This window comes from Pteropus alecto, unplaced genomic scaffold (genome assembly GCF_000325575.1).
Source record: "Pteropus alecto unplaced genomic scaffold, ASM32557v1 scaffold25, whole genome shotgun sequence".
NCBI lineage: Eukaryota > Metazoa > Chordata > Mammalia > Chiroptera > Pteropodidae > Pteropus > Pteropus alecto.
Genome location: NW_006441955.1, coordinates 8203296 through 8227676, shown reverse-complemented (window position 1 = coordinate 8227676; position 24381 = coordinate 8203296). Strand labels below are relative to the sequence as shown.

The 24381-nt window shown below is 37.7% G+C and overlaps 1 protein-coding gene across 1 annotated transcript in view; it reads left to right on the top strand.

Annotated features, from left to right (window-relative positions):
• FYB2 (FYN binding protein 2) overlaps window positions 1–24381 on the top strand; it is a 67803-nt gene that overhangs the window by 14303 nt on the left and 29119 nt on the right. The window contains 4 exon segments of the mRNA XM_025051993.1: window positions 9262–9362; window positions 17686–17720; window positions 19991–20022; window positions 23191–23324. Of these exon segments, the coding sequence (XP_024907761.1) occupies window positions 9262–9362; window positions 17686–17720; window positions 19991–20022; window positions 23191–23324 (302 nt within the window).

Sequence of the window (24381 nt, the reverse complement as noted above, 5' to 3'; positions counted from 1 at the left end):
GTAATACAATGGACTTTGCTTGAGACTCATATATAGTCTATTTTTGTCATTTTCCAGTTTCTTGGGTGTATTTCACCTCCCTGTCTAAATTATAAATGTTTCGAAAGCAGGGAATCTAATACTTCTTTCTTACCAGCTACCAAACTGAAATTTATTTAAATTGAATGACATAGCAATAATTGAAAATTAGAAGATCCAGGGAGTATGTTTTAAAAGGTTAAGAGCATAGAATTATGGATTCATACTTGAAGCTCCACACACTAGCTGTGTAATCTTAGAAAGGTTATGTAATATCTCTGGGCTTCCCATTTTCTTACATGGGAAATGGTGAAATCAATAAATCCTACTTCCTAGGATTGCTGTAAGGGTTGAGATAAATATCTATAATTCCACAAAGTGCCCAGCAGTGTCATAAACACTTGATGGATGGCAGTGATTTGTCTATGACAAGGTCTAGTACAGCAGCTGGGAGTTAGGACACAGGACTTCCAGTAAAGCCTGCCACTAGCTCAGAGGGTGACCTTGCCTCCCTCTTCTATAAAGCAGATGGGGTTAGATTTTATGGTACCTCAAAGCAGACACCCTGAAATTTTAAATACAGATATTTTAAAAGTTGACCTTAATGATGAAAGTAAGGACTTGAGGTCATTTTGTTTCAAGCTGCAGAAGTTCCACTGGATTATTAAGAATCTGCTTTAGCGGCTGTGTTAAAAGTCAAATGCTTTCAGAGCCATTCCTAAAGTCGTCAATGTCTTCATCGATTTCGCCTTAACCTCAAAATGTAGATTACATAATGCTGTCCTCATTTTATAGGCGATAATGTCAGGCACAGAGAAGCCTAGTGACTTCCCCATCACATTTTTCTTACATAAATGACTGATATATAAAAGAATTGATCTGTGAAACGATAGGATCAGCCTAACAAAATTTTGAAAAATATCACCCAAAACCCACTTGTAAGCTTCTTGACCTTCCCCATCATCCTGTGCTTCATTATTTTCATTTCACAGTTTCCCCTGGGTTCAAGAGTGACCTGTAATTCAGAGGAACACAGCAACCAACTAGGAATCAAAAAGCCTGGTTTCCAGACCCATTCTACTATTTAACAAGAGTGCTGTCTTGGGCAAGTTGCTGAAGCTGTCCACGGCTCAGTTTCCTTGTCTGTGAAATGCCTCAGGGTGCCACTGAGAGAATTAAATGGGATAATGTGGACAGCATTAGCACTAACCTCGTTTGTTCAAAGAGTGAACGAGAGTGTGTGAGTTAATGAGAAATCTCAGAGTGAATGAGAGTGTGTGAGTTAATGAGAAATCTCTTTTTTCATCTTCGGCAGACATTATCTTTCTCATTATGGTTTTGTTTTTCGTTTGTTGAATCCCGTGGAGTCCTCTTTGCTGTATCCTCCTGTGACCCCCTTCTTCGATGACTTCCATTGCAATGGTAGCGGTTCATGCTGTTAGACTTCAAGGGGTGCCTCCCTTTTGTGAGATGCTCTATAGCAGTGTGGTTAAGACTCCAGATTCTGGAGTCAAATAACTGGCCTCTGATCTCTGCTCTGACATTTACTCGGTGACCTTGGATTATGTCTATTTTCTCTTCTGAACATGAAAAGAATTGACAGTACTTCATAGGGTCAAATGAGGATCGAATAAATGGATACATGTAATGAGAACAGTGTCTGGCACATAGTAAGTGCTCAGTAATTATTAGCTATTGTTATTGTTTACATGCCCTCTTTCTGAATAAGATCAGTGGTTTGGCAACGTAGCTTCAGAGTTAACGATATGACTCCTGAAACTGAGGCCAGGGGAGATGGCACGTTACGTAAGGTTAGGTAGCACTTCGGTAACATTATTTGGTCGTGGTATCAGTCAGGGTTCTTCAGAGAAACAGAGGAGATATATGTACATATTTTATTATATGTAATGCATATTATGTATATTATAATTATTTGTTAGTTATTAATTATGAGGAATTGGCTCACATGATTATGGAGATCAAGTCCACGATCTGCTATCTGCAAGCTGGAGACCCAGGAAAGTTAGTGGTGGTATTTAGTCTAGGTCCAAAGGCTTGAGAACTAGGGAAGTGATGACATAAATCCCAGTCCAAGGGCCAGAGAAGATGAGATAGAATGTCTCAGTTGAACAGGCAGGAAAAAATCAAATTCTTCCTTCTTCACTTTTTGTTTTATTCAGGCCCTCAACAGCTTGCAGGATGCCCACCCACACTGGAGAGGGCCATGGAAAGTCCTGATTCCACTGATTCAAATACTCATCTCATCCAAAAACACCCTCATAGGCACACCCAGGAATAATGTTTAATCCGGATGCCTCTTGGCCAGTCAAATTGACACATAAAATTAACCTTCACAGTCATCATAGTTTTGCGGCCCTTTATTAAAACAATTGAGTTATAAATTCAAGAGTAAAAAAACCCAGCCCTAGTGCCCAAGGCAGAGTAACATCGGCGGCATTGTTTCTTTGTTTTTGTTGTTGAAGTAGAAGTAGTAAGGTTATGAAATATGTGGTAGTAGAGTTGGGCTATACACACATACATGTATGTATACATATCGGTATATATGTGTATGTAAATGCATAAGTATATGCTATACATTTATCATATGCATATAATATGTATCATAAATAAATACGTGTATCATATGTAAGGATTTCTATGTCCAAACAGAGATGTGTGTGTATTGTGTGAAAATGGAGAAAGTAGGAGAACTAGTGGTAGAGGTAGTAGAAGTCGAAGTACAAGTGGTTGAACGATGGAATGGTAGAAGTAGAAGTGGAAATAGTTGTAAAAGTAGTAGTGGAAGTAGTGGTAATGGTAGTAGAAAACACTGCCAAGCATGTCACTAAACAGCAATATTTATGGCAAGGAAGAAGAAGTCCAATTACTCATCCAAGGTCACAGCCAGGTAAAGCTGAGGTTCAGTCCCATACCTATCTTTCCAAAGCTATGCCCCCTTAAACCATTCTGCCTGACTGCTTCATTTATTCTTCAATTTAACAATCATCTAATATGTAGAAGGTGGAAGTTTTAACAGCTTGTGAGAGAAAAACTTCTTTTAATTTTTATGTGTATTATTTGCGTATATTATTGTGAACCTGGCACAAATACATTTTGAGATCCATTTTTGATAGCATGGATGACATTTTTAAAAGTTTAATCATCAATCCTTTAATTCAGGAGAAAGTTTTCTTAGGGCGAAGATCTATGGGGAGAGTAGTCTTGCAAGAATTATTTATTGGAAATAGGCATTTGCCCAGTTTGGGACTTTGAGTTATTGAAACGTCTGATGGTCTCAGACTCCCTTGTCACCAGGAACTTGTAGAATGTCACATAGAGCAGCTCTTGGCTAAGCTACTCCTGTTCTTCTTATCTCCAAAATGTGTTGCCCATTGAAATAAATGGAAGAAGCTAGCTTGTCAACCTAGATCCACCTCCCTAATAAAACAAATATAAAATTACATCTATAACAGGTTTTGCTGTTCAAGTCTCAATCTTAATGCAAGCCCTTAGATTTTCCGGAACTGTCTTGCAGTGAAAGTTTTTGACTCAGCTTCATGTAAAGTGGTGCAGGAGAGGCTGAGAAATGAAACGTACCCGTCAAGCATTTCCCACGTGTTCACTCAGCTGTTGCCACAGTGATCCTATAAAGAAATAAAGGCTCTGGGACGCTGAATGACTACTTAAGACCACATAGCCAGTGAGAGAGGGATATGATGGATCTAAGTACAGTATCTAATATATGATAAACCCTCAACAAATAGTAGCTAATACTGTGATGGATATTTTCACTGTTAGACCAAGTGAACAGATGTTCGAATTAGCCGGTACCACTTCTCCAGAGTGAATAGCCTAAGGCAGAGGTTGACAAATTATTCTCCAGCGGAGGGCTGTAGCCCAAAGTAAATGTGGCAAGTGTAAGCAAGCATGAGAGGAGGTTATGAGTTGACGCTTCAGCCATAGACAGCCCACTTGTTCAAAAATTTATTTTGAAGATAGGTCTCCTAGAGTCCAAACACAAGGAGAAGTAGCTGGTTTTGTAAACCATCTTTAACACTCGCATCGCATTTTCAGAGCTGTTGTTTCTTCTTAAACACAGATAATGTTGACAATACTATCAAGAAACATTACTGTGTTATTATGTAATAGTTAAATGACTAGAGGCTTTCTATAAGAAAATCAGAAAAAATAACAACTTGATGCTATGCTAGTAATAAAAAGAACTTTCCAAAATGCAAACCCCAAAATTATTTTTTTAAAAACACGGTAATTTCTGTCCTCCAATATAATATTGCTAGCACAATTTTGTGGAATGTCCATGTAAAGAGTGCAAATATTTCATTCGATATCCACAATATACCTTTAAAGTGGATTTTATTATTACTATTTTGTAGAGTGGGAAACTAAGGATTAAGGAATTTATCCAATACTTTATAATTAGAAAGTAGAAGTGCCAGGATTCAAATTCATATCTGTCTGAGCCCAAGCTCCAAGTTTGCCTGCAATTCTATGCTGCTTCCCAATAATGTCTACAGTCCTGGAGACAGAGTATAGATAGATATTTTAATAAATGTGGAAACAGAAATTGAAGCATAGAGATATTTAATTCATAGAGTTATTTCTTCCCTGCAATTCAAGTTCTTTATATTGACCCACACTGTATTAAATCCAGGCAGATCTCAGATCTGGTTTCAATGGACCAGAAAAAAGATAAAAGACATTCTCAGGTAGCAAAAATATATTAAGTTTAGATATATCTGCAGTATCGTTTTTCCCTTTCAACAGTAATTCTGAGACTGCCTGTTTGTAATGACAATTGATCTGAAGATGCTTTTTTTTTTTTTAATTTTACATTTGGTTGAAATTCTGGTCATCTGAAATCAGATATTTATTCATTCCTGGCAAAGGTAGTGCAAGACATTGATTAAATATCTTCTTTCAATTACTTCACAAATTGTTTCTTATTAATAAAGTTAATTTACCATAGACCCGATGAGATTGTTAGGCCACTGGAGCATGAGATACATGGTATAGTCTATAATTTAAGAAAGTTTCTCTTGATTATTTCATGTAGGGGGAAGGGAACAAAACAATGAGGGGAGAAATTACTGATACATTAGAGTTTATAATTTTTTTTCCTTTTCACAAATGAACTACTCATTCATCTTTAAAAATATTACAGAAACTATAAAAAAAAAACTACCTGAAAATATCCAAAATAGCCAAACAAAGAAGGGAAAACAATTGGGTGAAATGAGCTTATGATATAATAATAAATGTAGAGAAAAAATGAAAAGAGCACTCCAGTCTTTTCATTGTCTGCAACAACAGTAGCGATATACATACAAATGGAAAAATTCAGGAAGAATACCAAAATACTAAGACTTCACTTGTGGTAAGTTAGGAGGGTTATAGGTATTTTTTTTTCCCTCTCTACTACCCACATCCGGTGTGAAGCAGTTAGTCTTCATTTGTTATGATATAGTTTAAGCCCCTTTCATTTCACTCTCCAGTCCCATTTCCCTTTCCCCCTTCTCAGAGCCAACACCAACTCAGAATGTAGGAGTGTATTCAATTATAGTATTTCTTATACTTTAGCCACACACTCATATATCTGTTAAAGATACAGTATTTGACATTTTTGTATAAATATAATCTTATTTTATCTTTCTGCAACTTGATTTTTTCCCCCAAAGCTGTATTTTCATATTCTGTGTCGATGCATATAAGTCTAGGTTATTCATTGTAATTGTATATTGTATGTATTTCATCATATAGACATATCACAATTTGTTCTTGTATTCCCTTACTGAAGGACATTTAGGTTGTTTTAAATTTTCACCCTTTCAGATGCTGCTGCAGTAATCGTCCTCACATTTCCAGGTGAATACAAGCAAGTTTCTCTAGGTTTTTTTTACCTAGAGTTATAATTGCTAAACATTAGTAAATAAACAACTTTGGTTTTGCTAGATATTGAAAAATTATCCTTCAAAATAGTTGTGCATTTCATACTCTCAAAACAGGATAAAGAGTTCTGGTTTCTCCATATTCTTGCTAAATGATATATTTTTTCAAACTTTAAGATTAAACTGAAAGGTGTGAACCAAATTCTTATTGTCTTGACGTCCATTTCCCTGGTTACTATGAGGTTGCGAATTTACTTATATAAACTATTCATTTGTTCTCTGCTGTGATGTCTATCATATCCTTTTGTCCAATTCTCTATGAGTTTGTCTTTTCTATTATGGGTGTTCCCAGTACAGTTTAGATATTAACCCTTGTTCCACTTTGCTATTAAGTGTGATATTTGTTGGAGGTTAAACTACTTAAGAAAGTTTATCTACCTGGAATGCTTTTTTGCATCTATTAAAATAATATATGATTTTTTTTCCTTTTATTATTTCAATGTGATTAATTGCAATGACAGATTTTCTGATGTGAGTCATCCTTGAAGTCCTGGCAAATTTTTAGTTTTTCTTAAGTTAGTTTTATTACTGATTAATTCATTTTCTACTGTTTTATTTACTTGGGCTAAAATGTCTTGAGATTGGCCTATATTTTTATTTTATTATTTGGTCATTCGGTGGTTTTAATATCAAAATTATACTGTTCACTTAATATGAGTAGTGCAGTTTTTCCTCTTTTTCTATTCTCTGAAATTGGTCATAAAACTTGCCTATAAAACTGTTTGGTAGAGGAAAAAGGGACAGGTAGGTTGGGTGTGATGTTGGGGAGGGGGGATTGTGAGGGGTGTGTACTATATTGATTCAAGCCCTTTGGTGGTTTATTGGCCTATCAGTCTATTCTTCAATCACTGTGATAATTTTATATTTCTCTCTATGGTCACTGATTTTCTCTAGACTTTTTAATTGATTGGCAGATAACTGATATTTAACATTTTTATAAATTTATGAAAACTGAAATCTCTCTCTAGTTTTGTCCTCCTTCTTAGCTCTAATTTATGAATGTCTGTGTACCTTGTCTCATTTTCTTGAACAGTCATGTTAAAGTATAATCTAATATTAACATACCTACCTAAGTTTTCTTTTGGTTAGTATTTAGTTTGCCTCTATATTTGTTCATTTATGTGAGAGCTTGGTTTCTCTGCCGCTTTTTATCAGCATTAGCCATATTTTTAAAACATCCAATCAGATATTCTCTATTTTATTGGAGTAGGTTAATCTCTGCATTTTCTATTCTTGATCTATTTGGACTTTTTCTGTATTTTATGTTTTAAATTTACTATGAAATTGCTTTACTTTTATTTTTTTCTTTTCTGCTTTCTTAAATATTTGAGCTTTCTTGCATATTATCCTTCTACCATTTGAGAAGTTAAATATTCTGTCAACCTTTTAGTGGTTACAGTTAGAGTTTGACACCCACAATTAACTAAATCTAATGTTAATCAAATCTATATCCTAAATAATGCGAAGACCTGAGAATAATTCCTATCGCCCTCTCTCACCATCTTCCATATTATTATTTAACATTTTAATTCCATTTTATTCTTAAACTCCTACAAATTAATAATTTATTATTAATTTATTTAGTCAATATTTGTTTAGATTTACCAAAAGCTTTATTAATTTTTTTGATCACCATTGTTTTTTATATCCTACTTCATTACTAGTGCAATTTCAGGGATCTGTGAGCAGTAAATGCATATACAGGTACTTGTGTTCTGAAAACATCTTTGTTTCTCCCTTGCCCTTGAATGATAATTTAGCTGGAAGAGAATTTTATATTGGCAGATATCTTTACTCAGTACTTTACAATATTATCCACAATCCCCAGCATCTATTGTTGACGATGAGAAGTGCATTGCCAGTCTGCTGTTCTGTCTTTTCTCTCACACAGCTTTTACATTTTTTTAATTTGTCTTATGCTAATTTATTACAAACTCTATAAGTGCGGATTTGTCATTATTTCTCACCGTTAAAGTTGCTTCAGTAGACAGGTTCATGTCCCTTTTTAATTTTAGAAAACTCTTAGCTATTATCATTTCAATATTGACCTCTTCATCTTTCTCTTTTCCTTTTAGAATCCCTAGTATATATGTTGGACCTTCTCATTCTATCCTCCCTACTGTTAAGTTTTCTTTTAATATTTTCCATCTTAATCTCTGCTATCTTCTGGATGACTTCCCCAGATCTAATTAATTCACCAATTCTCTCTCATGCTACGTCTAGTCTACTATGCAACCCTACATTAAATTTTTTATTCAAGAACTACATTTATGATTTCCATAACTTTCTCCTGTCTCAAATGTACATGTTTTTTCATACTCTCTAATAGCTTTTATTCCTCACTTTATTTCTTCCAATCCTGAAAACATACTTATTTTAAAGTCACTTTAATGTCATTCTATTATTAATTCTCCCATGAGTTATATCTTCTGACTACCTATGATGACTCATCTCCCTGTGGGGTATGCAGTTTTTTACTATAAGCTGCTTTTGAACAGGAATTGTTTCTTTTAGAAACCATAGGTGCCGTGGGGCATGGAAGCATGTGCACTGGATGGTTTTAGATTGGCTTTTCAAGGAAGTGGGGGTGGGGGGATTTCAAGTACCCTGTAGTTTTGTGTCTCTGAAATACACAGATAATATGCATTTAGTACCCTCTCCTATACTTGGTGCTGAATTTTCAAGTTTCTGATTTCTGGTGGGTGCCTCTTTTTAGCTTCAGTGGCCACAGTCAGATAACAGTCTTCCCTGCTCAGTCCCCGGAAGAGTGCACAGATATTTCATTAGAATTTATGTTATGGATGGGATGGCATTTTGTAACTCTGGACTTTATGCTGATAGCTCAGTTCCAGCTTCCCATTCAGATGAAGCCTATGGCTCAGACTTCTGACTCAGACATTAAATTCCTAGCTGCCCAGTCACTAAGATCTTTCTTTATCTGGTCCCAATATCCCTTTGAGTTCTTTGGCTGCAATTTTCATTTACATCTTTAATTGTGAGTTTTCTCTCTATGTCTGGCACCTGGGGATTTTTACCTTATTGATTTCTAGGTGAGTTATGTGTTCTTTGTATTATGCTTTGCATTGTTATATTTCATCCAGAATTCCTATGTATTTAGAGTAGGGGTGATGTGCCTTCCATATCTGCTGAGGTTACCATATTGACCAGACATACTTATATTACCTCTCTCATGAAGGGAAAAAACACAAAAAGTTTTAAAATATATTTAAAGAAACGGTTTATTTTAAGTAACCATTTTTTCCTCCATGTTTCTCAGTGCTGAATTTGAAGAGCCACATAATTATGAGGCAACAATTTCATATCTGAGACATCCTGGCAACTCCATTAACCTGTGCACTGCAAAAGAAATTGCTGATTGTAAGTATGCTAAGCCAATTAGTATTGTAAACCTGTGTGGAATGAAAATGTGTCAAAAATGGTATTTTCCCCCAGCTCACTGTAAGTTTAAATATTCACAGCCATGCTGCTCTACCATCTTCTTTCTTTCTCCCCCCACACCCCACCCCTTGCCTAGTCTCTTAAAAATATAAATGAATCCCGTTGAGCATCAATCCTATCTCATGACTCCCAGTGATGCCTTCTCTCTACTCTCTTCTAGTCTCTCCTTCCCCAGTCTACTTAGATGTTTTGCCTTTTTTCAATATGTGGGAGGGAAAAATCAAGATATGGTGGTTCTTTTTATTTTTTATTGTCCACCTATAGAAATGTCATCTCTCTTCTTGTGGTGTCTTTCTTGAAGTCCCCTGGTAATGCTGTGTGTGTGGACAGGGAGATAACAGGCCATGAGAATGAGGTCCCTGTGTTTAGCCTGACCAGGAACACAGGATTCACTTAACGAGTCTGACCACTGGTTCAGGGCTAAGTCTTCCTGTCTCTGTTGTTGCTGAAAAAGCTCAGACCTTTCTGTGAAAGAAGAGATCTAATCAGGAAAGAAGATAAAGAAGCAGGGACTCATAGCATTTCTAAAAGTTTCTATGTCTTTCTTCTGCCTATAGGATCATTCAATTTTTGAGGAAGGGCATAAATATTGGTGTTAGATAAATCGCTAGGATTTACTGAGTTTATACTGTGGGCCACAGTTTTGAGAGATCTTCTGTGTACGTCCCTGATGATTTGGTGGTTTTATGAACCTACTTTTAGAGACAGGAAACTCAAGATCAGAGAGGTTGACTTACACAGTCACAAAAGTAATATGTGATAGAGCTACAATGTGAAGGGTTCAGACTGCCTCTAAGATCCAAGCTCACCGCAGCTATATGCTGCTTTTCATTAAGGATAGTTTGCTTCCCTAGAAGGAGGGTTAGAGGAACATTATCTGGTCCAACCTCGTTATTGTTTGGAAAGAAAGTCGTGAATACATACTTAGGGAGTTTGCATAATAAGAGTCAGGACCCATTGAAATTTCCTTCCCTTCCTTCAGGAAATAAGGGGTTGTAGAACTCATGGAAAAACTCACTCTCTCCTAGACAGGTAAAACCTAGATTTTCCCATATGGCTTATAAAATGCTAGCCATAAAAAAGGACAAATCCCGCCCCTAACACCGCTAAAATTCAATGCTCCATAGTTGGGGTGTCTGAGCCCCTGAATTAGAGCACAGCTTCTCAAATTCTGATTCAGTAGCTCTGGGTTGGGCCTGAGATTCTGCATTTCTAATAAGTTCTCTGGTGATGTCGATGCTGCTGGTCCACAAACCACACTTTGCTAGAAGGGCTGTGGGCCACATGTGGGCTACATCCCAGCTGCATGCCTTTCTGCAAAGCTGAGGACTCGCAGGGCCAAGGAGATGCTATAATCAGAGCCTGGACCTTCTCTCCGGACTACATGAGACCCTGAGAATTCTCTCCCGCCAAGTGGCTCCCTAAGATCCTGCTTGGGTCTCTTGCCTAAGTCCTTCCTTTTTAGGACAGACGGGCTACAGGTGAGCTATTGATGGGGGTGGTGTGGATGGGGTTTGGATATACGTGAGGCCCCTCAAGGTGTTGAGTAAGGCTGAGGATTGAAAATCAGAAGCTAGACCAAAGGCCTACGTTTATTCTCTCCAGGCCACCAATGCTCAAGGCGGGACTGCCAGGGGATATCATTTGAGATACCCAAAGAAGGAACCACTAACCCAGGCCTCTCTTCAGTCTTTTACTGAGAGGGTCTTTGTGTACTTCATAGGCAGTGCTGCTGAAGAGGCAAATGTTTATGACTGAAAAGAGGGCACAGAAAATAAGCCACTGACACAACTGAGAGGTAACAGAGCAATAGAAAGGGGAGAGGGTGGGAGGATGGCCACGGTGGCGAGGGCTTTCTCCGCCAGAGAGGGCATCTCTGTGAAGGAGAGTTAGTCATAGTCCTGACAGGACTGAAGAAGCTGGGGAGGTACAGCCTGGGATCAAAATTATTTTGTCATATGTCCTCACACCTTTTTCCCTGTCCCTTTCTAAAGAGACAAGCTATGGTCACCCTACAGAAAGGAAAGGAAGGAAGTGGGCTATTTTACCCACTTGTACCTGTTTGTTTGACTTTTCCCAGTGTTTTTCATCCTCTTTACACGACTTACTGATTGAATGACATCTGAACCTCAGTTTCTTCATCTACAAAATGGGTATAATATCTTCTTAGTGGAGTTATTCTGAGAGTTTGTTAAAATAATATATTTAAAGTCAAGAGGAATTCTGCTTTTGGGAAGATAGAGCAGATATACATTTCTCTAGTCCTGCAGCCTAGTACAACTAAAACCCTAGCTGTTATACAGAACAAAAGTAAGAAAACTGGAAGACTCTGCAAAGGTAGAAAGAAGAAGGTAGGACAGTTAGGGACATTAGGACCCAAAGAAAGATAGGTAGTGAGTTCCCTGGGTTTTTTTCTTTCTCGTGTATTCTAGACTTGGAGCTGAAGAAGCAGGCCCCTGGAAATACCAGTGGGCACAGACAAATACATCTGCAACAAAAGCCTGCTCCTTCTAGCCAAAGGACCAAAAAAGGGGAAGCCTAGAAAGACAGAAAGCCTCTAGACAACAGCCATTGTACTCCAGCCAAATCTCTCTCTCTCTCTCTCTCTCTCTCTCTGTCTCTCTCTCTCTCCATGAAAAGATGCTCAACGTCATTAATTATTAGGAAAATGCCAATCAAAACCACAATAATATAACAATTCACAGCCATTAAGATAGCTATTTTGAACACACACACACACACACCCCACCACCACCACCACCTCCCCCCTCCAGCTTCACAGCAAATGCTAAGTGGGGAGCCTAGCTGACCATCATCATCAGGCAGCAATGGCATACCCCACACCCTCTGCTAAGGTGGTTTTAGAGGAGACCAAGTAGGGAGCTTGGACGTTCATCTTTGCTGGGAATAACAAACCCCACTACAGTGAGGACCACGTGGGGAGCTTGAACTCCCCTCCCAGAAGTAACAAGGCACCGCTACCTCTACCAGCCAGGGTATAAACGGCAGAAGCATAATGGGGAGCCAGAGCCTCACTCCTACCCAGCAGTGATGCAGAGCCCTTTTCTCACCTGGGTACAGGGAGGCCAAGAAGTGGGGAGCTTAGACTTCTGCCCCTACGTGGCAGAAGAAGGCAGTCTTCCTCAACTTCTGTTGCCAGGAAAAGAGAGCTTAAACAGAAGATTTACATAATATCCAGAGTCTCATAATACTCAGAATGTCCAGGTTTCAAAAAAAAAAAAAATCACTCATCATACCAAGAACCAGGAAAGTCTCAACTTGAATGAAAAGAGATGACCAAGAGATGCCACTGAGATGATTCCAGAGTTAGAATTTTCTAACAAAGATTTCAAAGCAGCTATTATAAAAATGCTTCAGCAAGGAATTATGAACATAATTGAAACAAATGAAAAACATAATCTTACTAAAGAAATAGAATATATATGAAAAGAAATTGAAGAAAAAACAAATGGAAATTTTAGAACTGAAAAGCGTAACAATAAAAATGAAGAAGCCCAATGGATGGGCTCAACAGTAGAAAGGAAGAGAAGATTCAGTGAACTTGGAAGAATCAACAGAAATTACCCAATCTGAACAATGAAGAGAAAACACACTGAAGGAAAAAGAAAAAAGCAGAGCTTCAGGCTATTTGTGGGACTATAACAAAAGTCTTAAATGGTATTCTGGAAAGAAAGGAGAAAGATGATACTACTGCAAAAGTACTTGAAGAAATGGTTACTGAAAACTTCCTAAATCTGGCAACTAGAATTCAGTAACCAAGAGATAACGGGAAACTCTCCAAATATTTAGAAACAAAACAATACATTTCTAAATATTATGGGTCAAAAACTAAGTCTAAGGGGAAACACAAATTTGAACTGAATGAAAATATAACAACAAAATTTGTGGGACACAGCTCATGCAATGCTGAGAGGAAAATCTGTAGCACTAAGTGCGTCTTACAGTAGAAAAAAAGTAAAGCCTCAAATCCAAGATTCTATATCAAGAACATAGAAAAAGAAAAGTAAAATTAAAGTAAGTAGAGTGAAAGAAATAATAACAAATAAATGAAATTGAAAAATAATAAAGAAAAATCAATGAAACAAAAAGCTTGTTCTTTGAAAAGATCAACAAAATTAACAAACCTCTAGCAAGACTGATCAAGAAACAGAAGGCACAAATTAACAATATCAAGGATAAAACAGATATCATTACAAACCCTGCAGATATCAAAAAGATAATAAGGAAATACTATGATCAACTTGACACATGTAAATTTGAAAATTTAGATAATAATTCCTCAGAAAGTACAAACTACCACACCTTGTCCAATATAAATTATTTGAATAGCTTTGTAACTATTAAGTTGAACTAACTTTAAAACTCACAAAAAATTATCTGTCAGATGATTTCATTGGAGAATTCTAAAAAATGTTTAAAGAAGAAATAATTCTATACAATCTCTTCCAGAAAAGAGGACACTTCCTAATTCATTTTATGAAGCTAGTATTACCCTGATACCAAACCCAAAGACAATAAAAAAGAATACTGAAGATCAATATCCTTCATAAATATAGTCATAAAAACCTTTAACAAAACTAGCAAAAAGAATTCAGCAAGCTGTAAAAAGAATTTTATACCATGACCAAGTGTGATTTATTCCAGGGATGCAAAGTTAGTTCCGTATTCAAAATCAATCAGTTTAATCCACCATACTGACAGCCTAAAGAAAAAAGAAAAACACAATCACATTAATCAATGCAGAAAAAACATCTGACAAATTCACGACCCATTTGTGATAAAAACTCTCAGAAAGACAGAAATAGTGGGGAACTTTCTAATCTTGATAACGAGCATTTACAAAAAGTCAACATGATACTTAGTGGTGAAACACTCTATTCTTTCCCCCTAAGACTGGGAACGAGGCAAGGATGTTGACTCTTTCCACTTCTGCTCAACGTAGTGCTGGAAGTTCTAGCCAGTACAATAAGGCATGAGGTATACAAATAAAGAAATTAATTGTTCTTATTTGTAGATGGCATGATTATCTAAGGAGAAAATCCAGAGGAATTTTTGGGGAAAAAAAATCTGCATGAGTTCAGCAAGGTCACAGGATATAAAAATAAAAGGTCGAAATTGTTTCTGTATATTACCATTGAATACATGGACACTAAAATGAAAGAATACAATACCATTTACAATTACTCAGAGAAAAGAAAGACTGAAATCTAATAAAACATTTATAAGACTTAAGTGCTGAAAATTATTAAATGCTGACGAAATGAATTTTTAAAATCTCAATAAATGGAGAGGCATACCATGTTTATGGATTGGCAGACTTGATATAGTAAAACTGTTCATTCTCCCTAAGTTGGTATACAGGTTTAATGTAATTTCCATTAAAAATCTTAGCTAGATCTCTTATAGATAAGATTATTCTAAAATGCATATGGAAAGGCAAAGGAACTAGAATAGCTAAAAACAATTTGGAAGAAGAAAAAGGAGGTTTCAGATCACCTAATTTTGAGAATTATAACTACAATAATAATAATAATAGTAAAAAGGTATTGGCAAAGAGATACACACAGAGCGATGGAACAGATTGAGAATCCAGAATTCAGACCTACACAAATATGCCCACTGATTTGGTTTTTTTTTTTTTTTTTTTACAAAATTCTAAACGAATTCAGTTGAGGAAAGACAGCCTTTTAACAAATGGTGTTGGAACAATTGGATATCCACAGACAAAAAAATAAAACCTCAGCCCAAATCTTACATCTTATAAAAAATTAAATTTTTTTTTTTTCCTTCCTCTGCCCATCAGAGGAATCTAAATGATACCTTTCTGGGAAGGAGAGAAGGAGGAAGGAAGGGAAGGAGAAAGAGGATGACGTGGTTGGCTTTTTGCTGTTGGGTGAGTCTGTCACTTGAACAATGCCAAGAAAACAGAGAAGACTGTCCCCTCAGGGTGTGTAGCTCAGCGAAGGTAACTTTCTAAATCTACGCCCTTTTACACAGAACTTGGTGGTTGGTCAGCAGGATTTAGGCTGTTCTAGAAGCCCTGCAGAATTGTCCTCATAGCCAATCTAGACCAGTATCATTCAGACTGTGTTTTCCAGGGCCCAGGGCTTTTCTGAGGGATCTTGGAGTCCCTCAGGGAGATCTTCAACCAGAGAAGTCCTGTTCATGCTCCTGGCTAACATTCCATTTAAATGAAGGATTCCATGGCTGGAGTAAGTTTGAAAGCCATATCCTAACTGAGTAACCTTGGGCAAGTTACTTCTCTGGGTATCTGTTTCCTCCTCAGTAAAACTGGAATACTAGTAGTGATCATCATGAAAAAAAAAAATGTTAGCTACTATTTATTGTTTTTATAATATTAGTAATAACCGTCTCACCTCCTGGTGTTAAAGAGGTGAAGAAATGTTTCCAAGGTCACACGGTGGGGTTAGTATATGAAGAAGAGCTGAGGGCTCGCAAGACATGACCATGCTATTGTGTTAGTAGTTGGAGAGGTACTGAGAACCATCTGATATTTGACCTTTTCTCCCAAGTTGGATAAAGCTATTCAGTGGAGAGAGTTACCTAATTCTGGGGGGAAAGTGAGCGAGGACTCTAATGCTGTGGGATTGTGTCCTCTTACTATAATTCCTAGTCCTTTCCTGATAGCCTTAGGGCATACAGCCCTTTGTACTTTATAGTCCTACCTTGGGAGCAAGTTCAGATGGCAAAACTTACCATTTGAGAACCTCTACTTTGTTAGAAAGCAGTATCAAAGTATGAATGTATTATTAATTATTGGTGTATTATCTTTGTTTACTAACTTTGGCAAGTAAGATTTCTCTGAGCCTTGGTTTTCCTATTTCTGAGACAATATAATTATCCCCCATTCCAGGTAGCAAGAAGCAAAGAGATCGTGATTTGTTAATTCTTTAAATATATATATATGGTAGAAGGGAGATAGGAGTAGATTGTCATTTTTTAAACTGAAAAAGAAATCCATACTTGGAATGGATGAGGCAGCCTGCCATCATAAGCAGTATTTTTAAATATATTAATAGCTAAACAAAGTTTTTAAAGCAAATAATAGAATAAAATAAGAATACAATGTTTTGATTAGAAAAACAGTAAAAATAAAAGTGTGCAATTACCCAAGTTGAAGTACATATTATTAACCATCCACACAGAATTTCAGGTCTGAGTGTCGACAATCACATTTTCTTTGTCCCTCAAGAAAATCTAGGATTTAATATACTTCATTGATGGACTGTATGTTTAGAATAATAATGGCTTAGAAATGTAACATGTTTGGTCAGTTTTCTAAAGTAAAGCTTCAGGACCCTAGCAGCAAAAAAGAGAAAAGGAACAGAGGAGAGTCCTACTTATGCATACATATTCATTCATAGCAGGGAGAAAACTTTTAAGCGGAGAAAACTTTTAAGCGAAGAAAAATCAAATTAGCAATTTTACCAAAAAACCACATTACTTTCTATACAATGGTGATCTGCTAGAAAAGTTTTATTTCTTACATCATCTCCTTTAATCTCATTAACGCCATAAGGCAGGTACCAACTGACCCCATTTCACAGATGGACAGGCTGAGGTTCAAACAAATGAAGTGTCTGCAATCCCACAGGTAGGAAATGGCAGAATTGGGCTTCGAACTCAAATTCTTGCCGCTACTCGTGTTTTAATCATTAAGGTTGGCATCATGTCATTAAATAACATCCACAGAACTACTGGAAAAATGAAAAAGTATTCAAGCCTTATTTGGTGGTCAGTCTTCTCATTTCAAGCTGTACTTAAGAAACCAAACACTCATGGAACAAAACACTATTAGGCATACTATGGAGTTCATTTTGTTGAAGTGGGATTGAGACCTTTTTTGGCCTTTTTTCCTATCCCTTTCCTTTCAAGTCTGCCTTCTGATTGCTACCACTAAACTTCAGAGCTTTCTCTTAATCATGGAATATGAATGTATTTACCAAAACAGGAAACTGAAGATTGTTTCAAAGGTTTTTATTGACTATATATTCCTGGAAATCTCCACAGAAATTAAAACCGTGATCATTGAACCAAGAATTTCCCAAACCATCTAGACAAAGCCTCACATAGATCAGTGTGATGAAGTTTGAGAAAACTGAACTCTGTAATCTTTCATAATTGCTTTAATCTTGGGTACTGTAAGAAATGGATCCTATAAGAAACCACCTTGAAATAATTTTTTTTCATGTTTTTCTAGCAACTTATGAAGTTGAAATTGAAGAACTCCAAAAGGTATTGTTTCCTCTCTTCTTAACAACTTTATAACAAAAACAAGTATACAGAGTTGATTCTAAAGTAGTTTCTTTTATGAAGGAGGAAAGGTCTTCGTTTTTGGTTTTCCCCTGACTTCTGAGGCTTTGCCAGACTCCAGCTGCTAAGATTTTGAGGTCTGAGCCCTGTGATGTTAGAGACAGAAAATGTGTGACAGGACGGGAGAAGATAGTCCTAATCCCTTCCCAGCCCCTTATCTAATGCTGCCAGCACCAACTGGCCTTTAATAACAGTCCCCTTAGAGAAAAGAGTTCTTTGGCACAAACCAAATTTGTATATCCCATGCTTTCATGAGAGTGACTGGACCCTTGAAGGCATATTTTCTAGGCTCCTGGTGGGCTCAGTGCTAGGTGCTACCTGGAGGTCAAAGTTGCAACTTGATTAGGGCCCAAGTAGAATCACTGGCCTCAATTCCAGCTCCTGACTGTATGATCTGGAACCTCCATTTTCTCATTTGCAATATAGCAATAAGAAGTACCCACATCTGGGGTCATTGTGAGAATGAATACAAGGTAAATCCAGGAAAACAGTTTAATAGTAAGTGCTCAGCATCTGTTCCATACATTTTACCTCTCTGAGCTTCAGTTGTGTCTTCTGTAAAATGGTGTTTTCCGCATGAGGGCAGGAAGCATATGCACATACTATATCTGTAGTAGTAGATGCTCAGTACAAAAGGGGACCAATACTTGTTTCACTGTATTGCCAAGAGATCTGAGAGAGAGGAGGTAAGCACCTACTGTGCTTGACACACAGTAGGCACTTACCTAACATAACTGGGTCAGTTAAGGTTCTATGCTTGTCTCAATGGGTACATTTAGTCTAGATCCTTCATCTTTCTGCTTTAGTTTTCTAATGCTTACTGGAAAAAATTGTTCATTCATGGATACATTTTATAGCTAGAAAACTATAAATGGCTGTTATGCCTATTAACAAGAATAGAATGTTTTATCAAAATGCCTCACTTACCTGGCAACATCAGCAAATAAACTTTTCTGCACAAGTGAACTTTCCAAATGATCAAGTTTTATCCCATTCAAAATAAAAATCATGAAAGTATTTTTAATTTTTAAATCCTTTAACCTTCAGACATATATTATGTTCAGCTCAGTATTTGATGAGTAGAATCTGGCATCACCCTTTCTTGAAGACTTGGAGTACCCTGAACGTAAATTGAGTGTGCACAGTCCATGTTCTTCTTTACGACATGCTCTTGGTCCCTTGAAGGTACTCAGAGCTAGTTGTCTTTATACCAAATCACCACAAGTCTATCTGTGGTAATTGTTTTCTGTTTCCTTACAGTTATCATTTCTTTCTTCTATCAATACCTTTGTGTCTAGCCGTGAATCTCTCACGTGGTCAAGCACGTATGTACCAAGTCCCTGTTGTGTGCCAGGCTCCTGTGTGTATATGGTGGCACTAAATCCTCAGTGTTACCCAGTGAGCTGGTACCACCACTTCCATTTTACAGGGACAAGTCGAGGCTCAGAGGTTAAATAATCTGTAAGTTAACAGATATAAAACAAGGTCCCTCTGACTTGTCCTTCTACCAGTGCTGCCATCCGGTCTGCTAGAATTATATAGAAAAGAAAAACTTGTAGTTTCTGAATGAAGGCCTGCAAAGCTCTCCTCGAAGGAAAGCATACTTGCTCTTAGGCCTGGATTCTGTGACAGCATTTTGGATGCTAAGACATTCTATATCCTTCAGGGCTAGTTTCCAAATAATGGCATCAAATATGTGACAACTAAATGAGAGGCTACATTGTTGTCATTGAGACATAATTTTAATGGAGTCAAATCTAGATTATGTGAGAGCTGATTTTCGATCAGAGGGTACATGATCAGTAAAATAATTCCCAGCATGAGTTGCACACTTGTGTATACTAATTTGCCCACTGAAACATTGCTCAAATATTACAAATTCATATTTCCTCATATGATTTAAAAGTCCTTTGTTCTGCAGATGCATTCCCAGAAAATAATTGATTTTTCTAAGTTATACATTACCTCTAGCATACACTGTAATTTCAAAAATGCTTGTTTAGTTTTCAGATTGACCGAAAACAAGCTCTACTGGTGACAGTTCGTGGAACTTTCTGTTGTCGGTCTCTACCTTTGCTCTGTACTGAGACCACCCATCTCACCTTCTGCTCTAGTTTCTAATGATTTGTGACCAGAGACCTAGTTGATAAGGGTAGATTTATGAAACTGACCATTTTCATCTTTACTTTCAGCCTTGGAAGAATTTTCTCCATCAAGAACTTAGGTGAGTTTTATCTTGCAAAAGAAAAGCATTAATCCAGCCACTGCCCCTTTGACAACTGAGCTACTTTTCCTGGATGGGCCACTTATGATTCCAGTGCCTGACCTGGTTTGGCTGCACCCCACTCCCCACCAACCCAGGGCCTTGCAAGGTACCTAGTGCAGAGAAGGTGCTCAGGGATCCTAACCCTTTCACCATGTTCCAGCCCACACTCAGCAAACGCTGAATCCCTAACATTTGCAAGTCATTTTCTAGCTACTGCATCTGTTGTAGTGATAGTGGTCTAAGCACTACCCCAGGGACTCCTGGATTAGATGGAGAGTCACACAATCCAACAAGCATATAATTACATGAAGCCCCAAGAACTTACAATTTCCCTAACATACCATGCTGTTTCAAATCTCTTTGTCTTCGCCAATTTAATTCATTAACTCACCCCAACTTACTGATCTGGTGAACTCCTACTGACCATCAAACATCCCCTCTTATAAGAAGCCTTCCTTGACTCCCCTCCTTCAGTGAGAAGTAACCAACAAGTCTTTCCCTGTGGTACCACTGTAAGGTACACATTTGTACTAATGTCACTCACTGTATGTCATGTTTGCTAATGAGTTCATCTTACTCTCCTCCCCACCCTCTTGTTCGTGAGCAGGGCCCATGTTTTCCTGATACCTCTCATACTTCCTGATACAGAGCAGGGCCTCCTCAGAGTTGGCATCTATTACCCTCCAACTGGAGTTATTTTTAATGTATTAAAATAAACATGGTTGGTGAACTCTGAGAAGCAAATATTAAAATTTTCTGGCTGATGCCAAAAACAGAGGTGCTGGGTCATGGAGAGAATCCTGCTTCAGCTTTGTCTCTCTCCTTGAGTTCTTGCCTGACTCAGTTCATGAGCCCCATAATTATCCTTTAGCATCTATCACAGTGCTGGGCACATGGTAGGCACATGTCAAATGGTTAATTGGTTCAACATTTATTGAGCTTTTACTCTGTTCAGACACTACTAGATTCTGAGATACAAAAAATGAATAGAATATATTTCCTAACTTTGGTTCAAGATGGGAGTGAAGTCTGGTTGGGGGAAACTACAATATAATGTAATCACTGATATGGAAGTCATAAAAACACAGAGATGAGGCTCCAGGCATGCTTCCTTGAAGAGTGACAACTGAGCTGAATCTTAAAAGACATGTAGGAATTGGCCAGGTGAAGATGGCAGAATGTAGGTCCCGGGCTTAAGGAAAAGCCTAAGAAAAGACATAGAGTATTAAAAAGTGAGGCCATTAGAGGAATCCACAGTCTGATACTGCTTGAGCATAAAGTATAGCAGGAATAAAGCTGGAGAAGTATGCAGACATGGTTCCAGGGGAGCCTGAGCTCCCTGATTCATCATTTAGATAGCCCTGTCCAACAGAAATACGTGCAAACCACATCATTTAATTTTTTTCTCCTAGCCATATTTTAAAAGGTAAAAAGAAACAGCCTGAAATTAATTTTAATAATGTATTTATCCAATTTATCCAAAATGTTATATTTCAATGTGTAATCATTATAAAAACTATTACTGAGGTGTTTATATTCTTTTTTCATACCAAGTCTTCAAAATCCAAATGCATTTTACACTTATGGGTCAATCAAGACTAGACACATTTCAAGTGTTCAATAGCCACTTTTGGACAGTGGCCACTGTACTGGATGACACAAATTTAGACTTTATCCTATAGGTGAGGGGGAACAACAAAATAGTTTCAAAGCAGAGATAATATACCCCTCTCCTCTACAGTAGTATTCCTGTAAGTCATAATATTAAATTTGAGAGTTATTTATGAAGATTCAACTATGTAGAAACTACTGGACAAGGCCTGCAGGATGGGAAGATGGATTACAGAGGACATGTATACCAGCAAGGCAGGTAAAAGCTTTAGGAGAAATACCAGAAATGTGCAATGGAACAAAAATTATCGAGCAATTCTAACTCAGCAAATGTTCTGATGAGGAAAGGGATGCCAACAATTATTAAGGGTCCATTACGTGCTGTAAACAATGCTAGGCTTTCAACATTTTTATCACATTTCATTCTCATGGCAACCACGGAGTCTGGCATGGTGACCTTTCATTTATAGATGAGGAAATGTGATTTTTCAGAAAGGTTAATCTTAAACGTTTAGGAAGAGGTATAGTGGGGATTAGAACCCAGCTCTCATTTTACAGCCCCTGTTCATCACAGAAAAACTAATAAATGGCCTTAATGGCGAACAAGAGTGCCCAGTAATTAGATGAATGAATGAAAATCCTCAAGACTCTTTCCGTTGTCTTTCAGAACAGAACTCTCCTGGTGTTTCTCCTTCTTTCATGACCACAGCTTATTCTCTTTGAGGGCTCTTCTTTCTCTGCCTCCCATAGAAGCATGGTTATAGAACTATCTAGTTCGCTATAACGCAGAAGCAGAAGTTCTTACATGGTTGTTGATGTTCCCCAGTATTCTGTCCTTGGTCCTCAGTCTTTTCATCAGACCCTCCACCTTGACTCTCTCTTATACATCTCCACTGCAGCTGTGGTCTACATACTGGTGCATGGCAGTCATTTATTTCATTAGGGAACACTCTGAGCCAGGTGCAATGCTATACTACCATGAATTACACAGCATAGTGCTGGGGATATGCGTGTGAATAAGAGTTCTGCCTCTTTATAACTTGATTTTTAGTTAGTCGACAAGGCAAAGTAGAAGTACTGGAGACATCCATACATAGTACATTATAATACAAGATAAAGGGACAAAGTGTTGGGGGAGGAGATAAGAAGGTATGACTGTTTGAGAGACTCATGGAAAGATTCTCAGAGGGAAGACATTTAGACAAATTGATAAGGGTGTCGTGTTTTCCAGCAATGTAAGATGTGAAGGCATGTCTGACAAAGGAAACAAAGGGGCAAGTTGTGTCAAGTAGCATGGTAGCTTTGGGGAATTATGAGTCTCGAGTAGAGCAAAAGTGCAGGGATGGAGCAGAGGGATGTGGCTGGCCCGATCCTGGTCCCCTGTATCTTAAAAACGACAAAAACGAAGGACGTCTGTTTAAAGCAATTTTCTGATTTATCTCATTTAGAATCAAGTGGTGCATTATCATATACTCTAAACTTTACTTTTTTTCCTGGTATTTCTTCACATTTAAGCCCTAAACATGAAGATGAAGATAAAACAATGAAGGAAAAGGAGCCATCTGGATTAGAACCTCGAAAAACAGCAAAGGATCTACACTCGAACCATCTTTTCAAGGTATCTGTGTTCTTGGGTTCCAGACCAAACGGTACAGGTCAGCCATGTAATAGGATCATCCTAATGGGATGACTTTTTAGAGGCTGAGACGTGCAGCTCCCCAAAGAAACAGAGTCAAGAAGATGCAGTGGGTTTTCAAGGGCATTTTATCAAAGACATGAATGTGACAGTAACTCCAAGCTCTGGCCTTAGCTGTGAAGCAGATCTTAGAAGCAGAGCTGGGACTAGTGTGAGTTCAGCAAGGCACCCAGAGGGCAAAATATAAAGACACTCAGGTACCTCTCCTGGATCTGCACAATGCTGGAGCGAGGGCCTCCTTAGGTTCTGTACTCTAAGGCCTTGTTTAGAAGAGTGACTTAGTCTCTGCCCTAGGTCATCTTATCTATAAAATGAGAATAAATAATCCCTACAATTACCAACCCCATTCCTATCCTCAATCATAATGATAAAATGAAATAATGTATATTATAGTGCTTTGTAAGCCACAAGCTACCATAAAAATAAAATGTATTAGTCTATTAAGTGATTGATTAATATTATTTATTAATAGTAAATACTTATATATATATATCAATATCTAGTTGACACTATCCCCTATAAAACAGTTAGTGTGGTCAGAGGCTTAAAAAGTAGTTTCCGCCAGGGCTACTACCATGCTGAAAACATTCTAGATACCTGTACAATCTACCTGTTTAGATACCTTATGATAGCAAATTGTTCCATCTGCAGGGCTTGGGTAAATCAAATGCATTGGTGGTGGTGTGGTTCTGAACTGGTTTGTAGGCCCAGAGGCCAGGCTGGACCAGGATGGGTATTTACAGAGTATCACAAAGCAGCATAATTCACTAATCATGAAAGGACAGGGACCAGAGCCAGGTAAGCAGCACTGCGTGTCAAGGCCAGAGGGCAGGGGCAAAGCCATAAATGGGTGATGAGCCCAGAGATCAGAAAGGGTTAATCAGGAATGTACGAGGAAGGCAGTGGAGGAGCACGATTAAGGATACTGACCATAAAGGGAAAACGCAGGATATGCCCTTTTTCAGTGTTGGCCACATGACAAGGGCAAGGTATGGGGTCCAGCTACCGCC